Source organism: Agelaius phoeniceus, chromosome 22, assembly GCF_051311805.1.
Source record: "Agelaius phoeniceus isolate bAgePho1 chromosome 22, bAgePho1.hap1, whole genome shotgun sequence".
In the NCBI taxonomy this organism is placed as follows: domain Eukaryota; kingdom Metazoa; phylum Chordata; class Aves; order Passeriformes; family Icteridae; genus Agelaius; species Agelaius phoeniceus.
The window spans coordinates 7064419-7080201 of NC_135286.1; the positions used below are offsets into that span (position 1 = coordinate 7064419).

A 15783-nucleotide genomic window follows, 5' to 3' on the forward strand; every position below is an offset into this window, starting at 1 on the left:
GTGACATCCTGCTCTGTCAGGCAGCGTGCCCAGCAGCTGAGGGTCCGGAGCCACACGTGCTCCTTGGCTCAGCCAGCTGGGCTAATTAGGCTGAAGGCCTCCAGCACAAAGCAGCACACAGGCTCAAACGCCCAGGGCTCACCAGGGCTTGTATCCTGAGCAGTGCCGTGGGGACAGTGGCCTCATTAAGACTCATCAGGTCATCGATGTCCCTGTCCCTCATCCTCACAGCATCTCCTGCCTCCCCATCCCAGCCACAATCCTGATTAACTTAACGATGTCAGGAAAGGTTGGATCCACACGGACAGTTCAGGGAGCCAAAGCCAAAGTTATTGGTCAATTTAGGGCTCCTCAGCACCAGGACAGCCCTGGAATGGGCAAGGATGGACCGTCTGGTAGTCTGGGAAGGCTGCAGGAAGCTGGGGGGGCTGTGCCAGCACAGCCACCCTGTCATGGGTGATTTGACAGTATTTTTCAAGCCCAATTTTAAAAAAATTGTGTACGACAAAAATATTCAGGAAGTTGCTCCAGCTGCACCATACTCCCACTCCCCAGCTGCAGTGCAACGCTCTGCTCCACTGCATCCCTGTCAGAGACAGGGGCTTTCCCAGCTTCCAGTCAGGGCCCACCCTGGGTAGGCAGTGGGGTCCCCAGGTAACAGGGGGCATGGCAGGCACATCCCTGCCCCTGCCTTCAGCAACAGGGCTGCCCAGAGCCCCCCACCATCCTTGCTGCAAGACACTGGGGTCAGCCAGGTGCCAAAAGGGTGCCAAGCACCCTCCCTTACCCCCCTCCTGTTCCGCAACATCTTCAGCACTTTGGAAGGCAGGAAGGTCAGGAAATAAATTTATGGCCAAAGCCAGTCAAGAGGCTTCTTCCAGCTGTGAATCTGTCACACAGAGTCAAGGTGACACACAGAGACCCCACTGGGCCGCAAACTGCAGGAGCATTGCATTCCTGGCATTCCCACTGCAGCCCAGCCTCCTCATTGGAGCAAGCAGCATCCCAGTGGCCAGGCACCCACAGGAACAGCCCCTGCAGCCCTCAGTACCCCATGGCACAGGGGCAGTTCTGCTGCCCTGCTCCTGCAGCGAGCATAGAACCAGCACCCAGATTTGGGGCCTGGCAGAGGAATCCAGGGACAGGAAACAGGGACAGCCCCAGGCTGGCTCACCACAATCCACGCTCGGATTCACTCTCCAGGGGGAAGAAATTGGGGTGCAAAGCCTGGGCCCCTTAAACACGTAGTAATCATGTTCCCCCAGCAGTGCCCAGGCAGGAGCTGCAGACCTGGGCTGCGACACCCAGGCAGGACTTGGAACAGCACACGAGCAGCTGGGAATGAGCTGCAGCCAGCAACCATCCAGCAAGCAGGAACAACGCTTCTGATCTTAAAAAAAAAAGACATAACGTAACAGCCGCAAAGGGCAACTGACATTTGAGCCCCCAGTACTGGCAGCAGGGAGGGGGAAAAGGCTGCTCCACAGGCAAGGGCTCCTCTGCCTTTGCCTTCCAGCAGCTGGAAGAGCTGGACTTTGGCTTTTGATCCAGGCAGAGGGTACAGAACCTGCCGCTCCCAGGGCCAGGAAAGCAACAGCTCAGGAACACCCAGGAAAGTCCCTGTGACACCTGCCAGCTCCACAGCCACTCCCCAGAGACGCCCTTCACCTGGCAAACAGGAGCAGATCCCGTGTCCTCACTAGCATTCCAGCCAGGCAGATGCAGGCTGGCACCCCCTCCCCACCCATCACCCAGCCACATCCACCCCAGCAAAAAGGGGTAAAAGTAGCAGCAGCTCCTCCAGGCCACCTGCAGTGGAAAGGAAAAGCTCCATCTCCAGGACCTATTTATTTTGAGTCTGCCAACAAGGAAGCAATTAGCTTCAGGGGATTAATTGTTGGGAATCCTTCTTATCCAGAGGGGAAAGCCTCAGTTTCACCAAGTACAAGGAGGGATCTCCAGGCTGGAATGAGAGAGCAGGATCAAAGGAATGCTGCAAAGCAAATCCCAAGCTGCCATGGGGGAGAAGAAGTTTGGGAATCTTGACATTTAATCATGCAGTAACTAAAGGTTTGCAGACAATCTAATAAGACAATTATAGTGCATGTTAATAATAGATTATTAAAAAGCTTATTTGTGGAGGTTTAAGCAGGCAGATGGTAGGGCCATGGTGATAGGGCTCTCCAGAGCCTGTGCTACCTCCCAGCTCCCAGGGATGCAGCAGGGATTCGCCTTCCTCTGCCTCCAGCTCCCTGTGCTTAACCCTCACACGATTGCCCAAAGCAAAGCAGCAAATCTCTGCAGAGGGACTGCAGCCAGGAGAAGATTCTTATGGGGCATTTTGGGGTGCTCAGAGCTCCCAGCCTCCCTGCAAAACAAGGATTGGGTGATGAAGTGATGGAAAAGTTCCATCTCAGGTGCAGTCAAGGGAAAAACCGACATCAACAGGCAGCAAGGAGTTGGTCACAGCCAGGACAGGGTTAAAGCCACCAACAAACACCTGCCTTGGTTTTCCAGGGGATGTCCCTCCTCCCCCAGAGCCCTGATCCCAATAGACTTTATTCTGGGAAAGCTCCCAAGGAAGCTGGAACAGGGCTGGTTTGTCTTAGTTTGGATAACAAAGGGAAAAATGTGCATTTCAGGCCAGGAGGTGATTCACCAGAATCCCTGTTCCAGGGGCCAGGGCAGGTCCAGGCACCCAGAGGAAAAACATGAAACAGGAGTTTTGGAACAAGAAGACGGTAAAAATGAAACAAATGCAACTGCAAGTCTTGATGGGGAAGGAAAAAACCCAGACATTGCCAGGCTGTACCATGGAGCTGCAGATACAAAGCCAGAGGGACATGTCCATCCAGGAGCATCAGCATCACTCTGAGCCTCCCTAAATTCTGCTTCTCCCTCATGGACGGTAAAAATCCACCACACTCCAGTGTCCCTCTGCACACACTGGAGAGCCGAGGGCTCAGGAGCCAGAAACCTCTGCCCTAGGCACACTTGGGCATGTCAACAGGATCTTCCAGAGCATCTCGACACAGAAGCCTCAAGGGTGTTTGCACTGTCTGGGTGCTCTGGGAAAGGGCATGGCATTCTCAGGGCATTAAAAACACACGTAGGAGCAAACAAGAGAAAGAGCTTCTTCCCTGGCACGACAGAACAGGCAAGAGGGGAAAAAAAAACCAAACAAAAAAACCCCACGAAGCCTGAAACAAGCTGACAAGGAAAATGTAAGGTTCTCGCACATTTTATGCACTTGGTGAAGGCGGGCTGGGGAGAACAAAAATGCCTTGGCATCGGAGAGCCCACAGACAGCCAAGCGGAGGGAAACAAACACCGGGAAAAGCGCTGGAAGAGCAGCATCAGGCACCTGAGCCCTGACCCTGTCCCCCAGCAGCAGCCGGGGACATCTCTGCTCCTGACCCCCCTTCCCCGAGCATCCCCCGCTCATCCCTTCCCCCAGCACCCCCCGAGCCCCGTGACCGTTAACGGGCGGGGGCTGCCCCGCTGCCGACCCCAATCCCCGCCCCGGCAGCGGCGTCTGCTCGGCTGCTCCCATTCACTCGACCGAGCCAGCCCCGCCGCGCCGGGGTCAGGGTCACCCGTGCCATCTCCTGCCAGCGCTGTCGCGCGGGGACAGGGACGCTGGGGGCCCCGTCCCCCCGCCTGGCCCCAGCTGGTCACCACAGCCGGCAGCCACCTCCCCCAGCAGCCTGAGAGCCTCCGGAGACGCCAGTCCAGCGCTCCCTGGCAGTCCCAACCTCCCAACTGGAAGCTGCAAACCCAAATATTTTATTTGCTTTATTGCTGCTAACGAAGTCGGAGCCGAGCGCAAATAGCTTCCGCATAATTCCGGCGGGAGTGCCATGCCAGCAGCACGGCTGTGTCCCCATCGCGTGTCCCCATCGCCGGAAAACAGCCCGGGAGCGCGGGCTGGGACCCCTGAGCAGCTCATTGCTGAGTTCTTGGGGTGCAACACACAGAAGCAGAGGTGCACCTTACCATGGAACCATTTGGGTTGGAAAACATCACTGAGTCCAGCCATGCCCGCAGCACGTCCCCAAGTGCCACATCCACCTTTCCTGGCACGGAAGGCAAAAAGCGGAGGGAAATACCGGAGCCTACACAACCTCCTGCCCCCGGGCGGCTCCTGGCCACGGGCTTCCAGCAGGGAAAGGCTCCTGCTGCAAAGAGCCCAGGGAGGAGAGATGGGGCTAGCAAAGGCTGGTGCGTGGTCCCCATCCCAGCCTGCTGACACCACACGAGCCCCCGCATCCCTCAGTTTGGGGGGTCAGCCAGTACCTCCCAACCTCACCCAAGTCCCCTCCGTGACAAGCACAACGGGTCGGCAATGACAGCTCAGTCACTGTGAAACCTTCATGAACTACAAGAAGTTGGAGGGCTGCAGGAAGGAGCAAAGAACACCCTAAGGCCGTGGTGGGCTGTAACCAGGGCATCCTGCTTCCTCCCTGTGCCTCACTTCCCCCACCTGTAGAAGGGACCACCTACACACCTTCTTCACAAAGGCACAGCTAAAAAAAACCCATCTTCTGTAAATATGCACCGAGACAAGCAGTGTGTCCTCCCCAGAGGCCCAGAGCACGTGCAAATGGCTTCAATATATTTTTCCCATCCCCACTGGGCAGCCCCAGGGATGAGCTGGGCAACCTCCCCACAGCCGGCCAAGCCACATCAGCAGGATCAAACAGCAGATCCAGGTGAAAAGCAGCCTGCAGTGGAGCAGGGGGGCTGGCAGCAGACCACTCACCTCCAGCTGGATCCAGTCCCTTCAGCTCCACTGCGGAGCTGAGCCTGCTCTGCATCTGCCAGGGAAATGGAGCAAACGCACTTCTGATTTACACCAGGAGCAGGCTCGATCCTGCCCTTCGCCAATGCCGTCCTGCAGGGAACGGACCCCACGGAGGGAAAAGGGTTTGCTTGGGAGGGGACCCTCCCCACAAAGCCACCCCAGTCTCCGGTGCATCCCCACCACTGCCTCTCCAGCAACTCAGCCCTGAAAGCCAGCAGAGCACCACGCACCAGGGCTGGGGAGCGGCAAACCCCAAATCCCCCTCTGAAACCAGGGCAGGCAGATGCCCCTTACTCCACCAGCCCCCCATCAGCTCCATGCCTCAGTTTCCCCATCGCCCCCTGCTCAGAGCAGCAGCTCCCGCAGCACACAGCCTCTCCCCCCAAAATACAAACCCATTCCCTCCCCATTTCCCCCACCCTGCACGAGCCGTGGGAGCCTGAACAGCTTCGCATCTCCCCACCCATCGTCTCTCCATCCCCCATGCACGGGTCAGCCGCCGCTTGTTTTCTGCTGATGGGTGTCACTATTTATAATCTTTGGAGAAATGCCACTACCCAAAAAAACAAAATCAATGCACCACCGCAGGGACTGTGTGCAGGTGAACAGCTTGCATTTAAAGGTAAAAAAACAAAGAACTAGGCAAAAATACACTTTAATGTGTATTTAATGTGATCAGCATCACCCAGGAGCTGGGAGCAATAGCACCAGGGACCCCTTGGAGTGAGGCACCAACTCCCGTGGCTCCGTTTCCCCAAAAAAGCGCTGGCAGCCCCCGGTAGCACCTCGGGAGCCCCAAATTCCCATTCTCCGCAGAGTCCAACCCCATTTCCAGCTTCCCGAAGGGACTGGGAGCGAGTCGTCGTCGTCCCGCACGCCGCATCAGCTCTCCCCAAGCCCCTGTCTGGGGGGTCCCGGGGGGCGCAGGGCTCAGCACCGGGTAGATTAGGGGAGGAGGGAAAAATTAAAAATACGTAAATTAATCAAATCAATCGATCGATCGTATCTCCGTACAACTGCCCCAGTACCCCCCAGAAAAACGAGAGCCGGGAGGCTGCGATCGGAGCCGCCGCGGCCGCCACCTGTTCCTACCGGAGGGACCCCAGCTTCCCGCCGAAGCCGCCAGTGAAACCACCGGGATCCCGCCGGGCACCGGCCTGAGGGCCCCTCTCGCCCGCGCTCCCCCCGCCGCCACCGGGGGAAGTTTTCCCTGCCGGGGTACGGCGGGAGGGGGGGGGGGGGGGGTTGGACGGCGGTCCCGGTACCGGCAGCGAGCGGGAACCGTGGGGCTGCGCTCGGCGGAGCATCCTCGGGCTGGGGGGCGCCGCCGAGACCCCCCAGCCGCCGCACTCCCGGCAGGGAAAACTTCCCCCGGTGGCGGCGGTGCAGGCGAGAGGAGCCCCCATACCGGTGCCCGGAGGGGAGGGAGGCGGGATTCTGGTGGTTTCACGGAGGACAGGGGTCCCGAGGCGGTTCGGACACCCTCCGGTGGGAACAGGTGGCGGTGGGCCGGGCGGGACCCTCCGCGCACCGGGGTCGGTGGGGCCCCGGAACCGCACCGAGCGAGCAGGACCCCTCTCCCCGGCGCACACGCCGCGCTCCGTTCCTACCGGCGGGCGTCTCGGTGTCCAGCGCGTAGACCCGCAGGGCGAGGGCGAGCAGCAGCGCCCGGGCGCTCCGCATGGTGCGGCCGGTGCCGGGACCGAGCGGGGGGCGGCGGGGCCGTGGCCGCCGCCGCCGCTGCGCGCCCGCGGTTCCGGCGCGGCGGGGGCGCAGCGGGGCCCCCGTGCCCGCCCCGCGCCTCAAATACCAGCGGCGGCGGCTCGCGCCCGCCGTGACGTCACCGCCGCCCGCAGGGGGGCGCGGAAGGGGGGGGCGCCGGTACCGGGAACGGCAACGGCGGGCGGGACGGCGGCGCCCCCTGGCGGAGACGAGCGGTGGCGCTGCGGGGGAAGTTTGGGAGCAGCGGTGGGGGCGGTCCCGGGAGTTACGGGGGCACTGTGAGGGTTCTCTGGTACCGGGGGAGAGGAGAGGTGGGGAGGGGTCCCGGGAGCTGCGGGCGACGGGCGGCGCTCGGTTAAGGGAGGAGTTTCTCTCGTACTGGGGGATGCGGGGAGAGGGGCGGTCCCGGGAGTTAAGGGGAGGGGGGGGCGGTGCGTGGATAAGGGGCGGGGGGGGCCTCCTGTACCCCGGGATGGGAGGAGGGGAATATCCGGTACCGGGAGAGAGGGGGAGGAGGTCCCAGGAGAGGCGGGGAATGGGGGTCCCGGGAATTTCGGGCCTAGGAAGGTGCACGCTTAAGGAAGGGGAGGTCTCCGGTGCCAGGGAAGAGCGGCTTGGGCTGCCCGGGAGCGCCTCTTGCCTGAGGGGTGGTGCACGGGAGGACCCCGCAAGGGTGCGGGAGAAAGCACGGGGGTCCCGGCTGCAGGGAGATCCCGTTGCGCGGAGAGTCCCCGGTGCTGCGGTGTCTCCTGTTGCAGCGGAGGGGGGAAAGAGGGGTTCCCTGCGGGCAGGAGGCTGCCAGGCTCTGCGGGATGGGGGGTCCCTGGTTTTCCGGGTGTGCAGGGATGCAGATATAGTTCCCAGCTTGGGGGGCCCCCACGACTCCCCAAATGCAAGGGGCGTCCTCAGGGATCCCAGTTGTAGGGTCCCCACCAAGCTGGGAGTGGACTCTGCAGGGTTTCCAGTTGCAGGACAGGTGCTGGGAGGAGGCTGGGACAGAGGGAGGTGATGGTGACACCCACTCTGGGGTGGGTTCCTCCAGCCCTCGAGTGCCCCCCATGACCCCTGGGCTGTGCCCGAGGCTGTGGGGCAGAGACAAGACCCTATGGGCTGGACACTGGGGACAGAGCCTCCCGCCCCTTCCAGGGTGTCCTCGGACCCTGAAACCCCCCTGGTCCTCCACCACAGGCTGGATGTCCTTGAGGGACAGGGACAGGATGCCTAGCTCCGCAGGATGGTGACAGGGAAAGCCAGACAAGGCTGTATGGGAGTGGCAGTGGCACCTGAGACCCCAGAGACACCCAGCAAAGCCCCCATCCCCCCAGCGAGGGAAGGGGGTGACAGAGGGAGGTGCAGGATCCAACTCAGAGTGAGCAGAAAGGAGAAAAACCTGGAAGGATGTAAAAGGAGGAAAATCTCTGTCCATTTCCCAGCTGAGTGCAGGGCTGATCAGGCACTGAGCACTGGCAGCCCTGGCGTCCCTGCCGGCAGTGCCAGCAGGGATGAAAGGCCCCTTGTTTGTTGACATCCTCTCCAGCCCTATTTCTGGAGGAAAATGTTTTCCCAAAGGTTTGAGGTGAGGAGGAGGGGAACTTTGCATCAGCTTTCTGGCATGATCTGTGCTTAGGTCACCTAGCCCTGGCTGCAGCTCCAGGGTGGGAAACTGCCTGGGCACTGGGAAACTTGGAAAGCAGAGGGAACAATGCTGGAAATATTGTGACTTCTTACCCCAAATCACACAGGGAGAATCCCTGGCATTGGCATCACCCTGCGATGATTCAGCCTTGTCCTGAAAGACAGCGCCCAGTTGCCAGCATCCAGCAGGGTGACAGAGGCACGGGGGATGGTATCTGGGGGTTGCTGAGCCTGGTGAAGCCACCAGGGAGCTCCCAGCCCCAGAAGTAGGACAGCACTGCCCGCCAGCTTCATCCAAGTTCAGCTCTTCCCTAGGGATGCTGCTGTGCTGCTTCTCCGTGTTGGGCGGGCTTCATTATTTGGGGACACTGCACTGACACATGGCACTGCACAGCCCTGGGGACACTACACAGCCTTGGGGACACTGCACTGACCTGGGGACACTGCAGAGCCTCCGCCTGGCCCCCTCCTCCCTGGGACAGGGGTTCAGCACATCGGGGGTCACCTCAGAGCTGCCAACCCCAAATACTCCTCCTGTCAGTGTCCCCAGTGTCACCCCTGCCTGTGCCATGGGGGTACAAAACGTTTATCTTCCATTCCCAGTTGCTCCCAGCAGCACCCCCAGCAGGTTAGCACCATGGTGACACTTCTTGCAGGGATGCATCCATCCCCATGGATCTGGGGACAAACCAAACCAGTACTGTGTGTCCCTCAACCAGGACAGCAAATCTGGGGTGAGGGCAGAGGGTGATGGACACTCCTCTCCAAGTTGCCTCACACTGAGCATGGAGTGATCCTGACAATTCCTCTCCCCAGTGACACTAAAAGCCTGTTAAAATAATGCCCAATAAGGGAATTAAGCTGCTTAGATGTGTGGCAGCGAAGGCAGGAGAGGGCTGGCACGGCGCAGGCTGGCACGGTGCTGAGGGTGGCACTTTGCAGGGTCCCCCTGGAGTTTTTTTGAGAAAAATCCCCCAAATCCTTCTGGGAAGAGCTGGGTGATGCAGCAGCCAAGGGATGAGCTGGGGATAGTCTCTACCCAGACTGGGGAGGAATCTGAAGGGGTCTTGACCCAGCAGCTGAACTGAAAATGTTCATGGAGGAGCCTGTTGGAGCACTGTGCTGTGCTTTCCACCACCTTTTAAACCCCTGAATTGTACTTCCAAACCAATCACTTCAAAAAACAATAAAAAGGGGTTTTGTTGCAGCCAGCGTATCACAACAGAACTGTTCCCCATTCCCTGTGGGTCACCGTCCTGCTCCGACAGTCCCAAAGCCCATCCGTGCCACCTCCTCGGGTGAGCCCTGGGGTTCATCCGGTGCCACTCCCGTGCTTCTCCACCGGGATCATCAATGCACCCAGGACCTACCGCGCACTGCGGGCACGGCACGAATTTGGCATGAGCGGAGCGGGACGGACACGGGGGCTCCACAAAGGCTCCTTGTCCCCGCGAAGGGCTGGCGCTGGCTCGGGGCAGGGCGGGGCAGGCGGGCGGCACCTCCCGGGGGCTCCTCCCCTGGGGAAGGGGCTTGGGGGAGCCTCCCGGGATAATGGAGCTGTCTGGGGAGGGATGCAGGGAGGAATACGTGGATGGTGTGCATTCATGTTGTGACCAGGTTTGGGGACAAGCAGGAATTGGTCTCAGGGCTCTGCATGAGGACAGTTACTGACAATTGCCCCTCCAGCACGTCCAGCTCAATCCCACCTGTCCAACAGGGCTGAAAGGGAGGAAAGTTAGGCCAAGGACCCACCACTGCTTCCCTGAGCTGGGGGGGACCTGCCTGGCACTGACAGGGCCAGGGGTGCAGACAGGGACACAGGATGGGTTTGGAGGGGGCATAGCACCCATCATGCATGGTCTGGGACTAACCCTGCACCGAGGGAAGAAAGGAGGGACAAAGGGAAGCAGTGAGGAAGGAAGGACGGGTGCGCAGACGGCACTGCCCCATGCAGCTGCCGGGATGAAGCCAGTGGCAACCCATCAGGACCAAGCTCCATCCCATTCCCAAGGTGCAAATCCTTTCCCCTAACCCTTCCCAAGTATGTCCTCCTACCGTGAGCACTGACAGGATGAGCCTGCAGTCCCCTGCCCTGTGCCATCAGCCCCCGACGGTCTTGCAGGAGCAATCGAGTTAAAATGAAGTAATCACTTTTCAAGTACAGTCATTTGCAGGAAAAATATAGGCCTTGCTGTGATTGCAAATGGTCTCCACTGCAACCATACCTCCCACTCAAGAGAGAGAAGTTTTCAGCTCCGGGGTGCTCAGTGACAGCAGCCTCAAGTGCAGCCAGTGTGGCTACATCACATCTTATGGCTTCTCCCAGGTTGGGGGTAAAGAGATGGGATTTGGGGCTTTGAATTCTTAGGAGCCAGCAGTACTTTCAGGAGGATTCTTTTGCTCTCAATATCTCTGTGAAATGGCAGGTTGAGGGAGTGGGGCTGCCCTGAGCCCTTATCCCAGAGCCCAGGGATGGGGCTGCAGCACCCACTGGTCCTCCCCAAACCACTGGGTGAGCATCTCCCAGTGACCATGACCACACCAAAACCCTTTAAATTTTGACTTATTTCAGAATACCATCTTTTGCTGCCAGCACAGTTATTCCTCATTTTTTCCCGTTAAACCCACAGGACACAGAGCCTATCACTCCCAGCAGTGCCTTCCCTGCAACAAATGGCTCTTGCAGAGCTGCTGGGACACAACACCCCACATTGAATTTTAAGCAATTCATCCTCCAAAAAAAATTTTGCCTTCTGTTTTTTTTCCTCCTTTCCCCTTTACTCCAGTCTCTCCCTCTTTCTCCCATATCCCCCCATTTCTTTTTCTATATCTCCACCTATCACACCCCCATCCAGCTCTAACAACTCTCTGCTATTTTCTTAAATCACCTGCCTTTTGCTAATGCCAAAAGCCCTTTTTCTTTCTTAACAGACAAAATAGATTATCTCATCCTGCTGTTCTCCTCCCTGTCTGTCCAGCCCCAAGTGGTCAGACGCCCGCCGCGGTGCCATGGCCAGATGTAATAGGGCTATTAGATGAGTTATCACAGCCTGAAAGGATGAAATAACTTCTGTGCCTTCATCCAAATAAAACTCCCTATTCCTGTTCAATGCAACAAATGAACAAGAGTTCCCAGGGGAAATAGCTAGGAAAATGTTAGAAGATGTTACAAGGTGTTCGAAGATGTTATTTAAGATCCAACCCTTCACCAAGCCACCTCTTGGTTTGGGCTCAAAGGGCACAGGGGTTTCTCCATGGGGAATTGGGAAGCCCAAGGATCAGTGCCAACACACAGAGCTAAATCCTCACCCGGATGCTGCTCCAAAATTTTTTGACTGCTCAGTGGCACAACCTCATCAATGTCCCACATCTGGCTGAATCCTTGGACCACTTACATCCAGCAAACTGCTTTCTTCTCACCCCAGGTACTAATTCCAAGGAGAAACTTTGCTCTTCATCTCAGAAAGAGATGTCTCAACCTGTCCCTGCATTTCCCGAGACTCCATGCAATGTCCCCAGATGTGCAGGTGGAACATCCAGCCCAGCCCACAGCAGCATCCCCTGCAGCCCCTGCCCACAGCAGCATCCCAGCCCCTGTGGGAGATGCTCTGGAGCTAGCCAGGAGCTCTGGGTGAGCCCTGCAGGCCACCACTGCCCTGGCCAGCCCTGACCTCCCTGTGCCACCAACTCCCCCAGTGGGGTTTCACAGGACTTCCTTAGAGGGATGCAAACCCCCAGGGCCTCCCTCCTGGGCTGGTGAGGAACAGCCCAAGGCAGCAGCTCCACCGCAGAATTTTAAATCCCAGCACTTACTAGGAATTTTTGCAGACTACTTTTAACCCCAAAATACACCCCAGTACCATGCACCATCCGTCTGTCCACCTGCTCAGCAATTCACCCAGCCCAGCTGCCATTCCAGCTGCTTGGATTTGCCCATCCCTAACCTCGCAAGAAAATGACCTTGATTAAAAACCGACCAGAACCAAGGCATTGGACCCAGCCAGTTTTACACCAAAGCTCTTTGTGCTGCTCCTTCGGTATTGCCTCAGGATGGAGGTTTTCTTTGGGGGGATGTAAATCAGCTGAGGCATTTTGTGTCTCTGATCACATCCAAAATCACAAATGTCATTTATTTTCAGACCTGAGGTTTGGCTATTGCTCAAATTTCTCATAATCATGTCTCAGTGCTGACAGGCTGGAGCCTGAGCACAGAGCTGGCTGTGCAACCAGCTCCTTTTAAAATCCAACAGCAAGGAAAGGAGGGAACAGTATTACATCCAACGTTTATTTATTATCATTTTAAATTTGGTTTTATATCTTGTTTGGGTTTATTTTGTTCAGTTTTACATGCAGGGGAAGTGTCAGCTCTCCTCTCTCTTGTTTGCCCTCCTCTGAGCATCAGCAGCTCTGCTTTGGTGCCTTTTCAAACCCCATTGGGGAAAGGATGCGCTCGGCAGTTTGTGACAAAAAGAGTTCATCGGGCATTTCATGGGAACAAATAAAACCAACTGACTCAGGAATGGACAGAACCCAGACATCCATCAGTTCTTTTCCCAAATAATTGTTCATACTAACAATTTCCTGCAATGACGGGGAAATTTCAGGTCTACAGACAACAGAAGGAAAATGAGAAGTTAAAATGCAGTTTTTAAAGGATAAGAGACACCAATTTGGTGCCTTTCTTCACCTGGGCAACTTTTCAAGCTGTTCCAAGAGATCTTCCCTGCCAAGTCACTTGGGATGATGCCTCTAGGTGCCATTGTGGCAACATGGGGCCCAAAAGAAGCATCTCCCCAAAAGCAGCATCTCCCCTCCCCACCCCGGCTGTGTTCTTCCTCATCCAGCTGGATGATGCCCTGTGGACATCACACCTCACTTCTGAGTCACCTCCCAAACACCAACCTCCGAGACCAGTTCCTGCACTGTCCCAAGCTGGAAAAATGCCTGAACAGGATGATTTTTGCATCAATCACCCTGAAAGTCCAGGGATGGAAGAGCTCCACTGCACAACCTGAATATTGGCAGCACAGGAAAAAGCTGTGATGGGAAAAGCAAGGAGCAAGCAAGGACGATGTCCCAGCACAGCTGGATCCTCTCAGCATCTCCCTCTCCTTCCTTATTTACGGCTGGAGCTGAATCCTCCTTGTTCATCTCCTTGGCAGAGGATCAGAACTCATCAATTCTCCATTCGCCACCGAGTGTCATGTTTCTTCCCAGACATTTTTTCTTCATTATCTGACAATAAAACAACTTAAATGGGGATTAATAAAAAATCAGAGAGGCAAAAAACAGCCACCAGTGTGCTTAAAAAAATAAACCTCTATGGGCATCCCATCCCACTGCCCTCATCCCCATGTGGACCTGGGAGCATCAGGCACACGTTTTGAGGTGAAGAATTCAATAGTTTATGGGATTGTCCAGCTCCATCAGAGATGTTAAATGAGGGATTCAGGGATAAACCAAGGATTATGTAAAGCAGATCTTTAAGGACAATGTGTTTTCCATTCAAAGATTCAGGCATGTCTAACAAAAAGCAATTGATGTCAGAGCAATGGGGCTCTACCAGCAGTGCTGGGTTTGGGGGGAATGAGGCTCAAAATGGGAAAATAACCAGCTGAGCTGTTCTTAAGCATTACAAAATGCAGGAGGTGGGGAGGGACTGGCCCCAGGAGCCTGCAATGGACACAGGAGCAGGATGGTTGCTGCAGTGATTGGAAGAGGGAGAAGGAGCTCAGTGCTCGAGGGCCGGGCAGCCCCTCTGCCGCCTTCCCCCATGGGGGATTCTGAGCATCCCCTTCTCTGCCTGCACAAAGAAGATCTTTTGCAGCTTGTTTGCAAGCCTTGTCCTTTTGGTGCATCCCAGCCCTAAAATCCCATCCCAGCCTCCTGACCTGATGTCCAGGGGATCCAACAGGGCTTGGACCACATCTAGCTGGCCTGGAACAGGCACGGAGATGCAACATCAAAATCCCCTCAGAAACCCTTCCCAGAAATTTCTCCAGACTCAGCTTTCTTATTTTTTCCTAAACAAAGCAGACACACCTTCCATTTCTCCACCAAAAAGGGAAAAGGCAATAAATTATTATTCCCTTTAATTAAAAGGGGTGTCAGTCTTATAAGCAGTTAATTAATAATTCCACATTAACTTAATTAAGCTCTGGGAGAGCTGGAGGCAGAACAGTCCACACGGGGTTCCTGGGGTCAGGCTGAACCTGCTGGGCTCAACTCCTCCTAAACCAGGAGATAAAATCTCTGTCCTCAACAGGATTTAGGGATGAAATCCCAGCAAATGCCACCCTGGTGTCACAAAGGTGCTTGTTCCCACCCTGCGTCCCCTCATGCTTGCAGGAACAAATCCAACTTATCATCAGCACTTTTGCTTTCCAGCCATGCCCAAGTGTGAACAACTCCAATTAATTGATGGCTGTAAATCATGATATTGTGATAAATCAGAGCTCGTTAACAATAACAGGGGTTAAAGCAGAGGGGAGCAGAGGACAGCACTCCTTCCCCCTGCCAGGTGCTGGGGAATCATCTCCTCTTCCTCCTCTGCCCACCCACTCCTAAACCCTCAAGTGCAAAGTGGATTTTCATGCAATGCTCCTATAAAAAAGTGCAATTCCAGGATATGAAGTAGTCATTAATCACCCGGAAATTGTGCTTGTTACAGGAGAAACATTAACAAAATAATCATAAATCGTCTGCCAGCTCTGATTTGTGGGTGCACACGTTTGCAAGGGGATGGAGAGGCCTCTCATTTGGCTTCTGTAATTAGTGATTAACCCTTTGCCATGCGGGGCAGAGCACGGACACGACCAGCATTCTACACCATGGATTGCTCGTGCATCCCCCCAACAAAAAATATCTGAGGCATTCCTGGCGTCCTTGGAAAGCTGTAGGTTTTGAGGTTATTAAAATCCCATTATTTTATTGCTGTGGTTAGATTAAAATGATTAAATGATTGAAATGTCCAGCCATGCTGGAGGCAGCTGGGGAGGCCCCTTCCTGTCTGGAGGTGGAGGTGCTGCCAGGACCTGGATGTGCCCAGGATCCCAAACCAACCAGGTGGGAAAAGGCTGTTTTTTCCTCTGACTCTGCTGTCCTTGCAGTGCCATCACATGGGAGACTTTTACATCCACCTACAAGTGACCTTAAGGCTCCTTATAAACTAAAGAAGTCGGTAAGAAAAGTTCATTTTAGTCTCTCTTCCCCGTGCTGTCACAGAGGCTCTCGTAGGAATACCCCTGAGCCCTCCAAGGTACCCCCAAAAGCAAATCATAACCTAGAAAAGGCAGAAAACCTGTCACCAGCACTTTGGAAGAGAATTTTTTCCAAACCTGAACTTTTCCTTCATCTTGAATCTGAATTCACACCCCAAAGAATATGTTGCTTTCCTTTTTTGTTAAAAAATTATGTGAACATATCAAGCAGCTTGACTAAATCTTCTATTTAGGATCATGACAGTCTTAGGGCTGAGTCACCTGAGACAGAAAAGATCCTGCCCTGAGCACCTGGCCTTGTTTTAGTACCCACCAGTATCTGTCTGTGCTGGATCACCAGAATGGGGCCAGTCTTGGGATGATCTGTGAGGATCCAGGAGCAATCTGTGGGGCTGAACCAAG

The 15783-nt window shown here is 55.8% G+C and overlaps 1 protein-coding gene across 7 annotated transcripts in view; it reads right to left on the reverse strand.

Annotated features, from left to right (window-relative positions):
- Positions 1 to 6631, reverse strand: part of PTPRU (protein tyrosine phosphatase receptor type U) — a 57413-nt gene extending 50782 nt beyond the window's left edge. For 3 of the 7 annotated variants that reach the window (XM_077189469.1, XM_077189468.1, XM_077189463.1), the window contains exon 1: positions 6415 to 6629. In XM_077189469.1, the coding sequence (XP_077045584.1) occupies positions 6415 to 6487 (73 nt within the window). In that variant the 5' untranslated portion in view covers positions 6488 to 6629. Of the gene's footprint in view, positions 1 to 6414 lie in introns of all 7 variants that reach the window. The other 4 variants (XM_077189465.1, XM_077189464.1, XM_077189467.1 and 1 more) reach the window with 4 other exon arrangements.
- Between the last annotated feature and the right edge of the window lie 9152 nt (positions 6632 to 15783).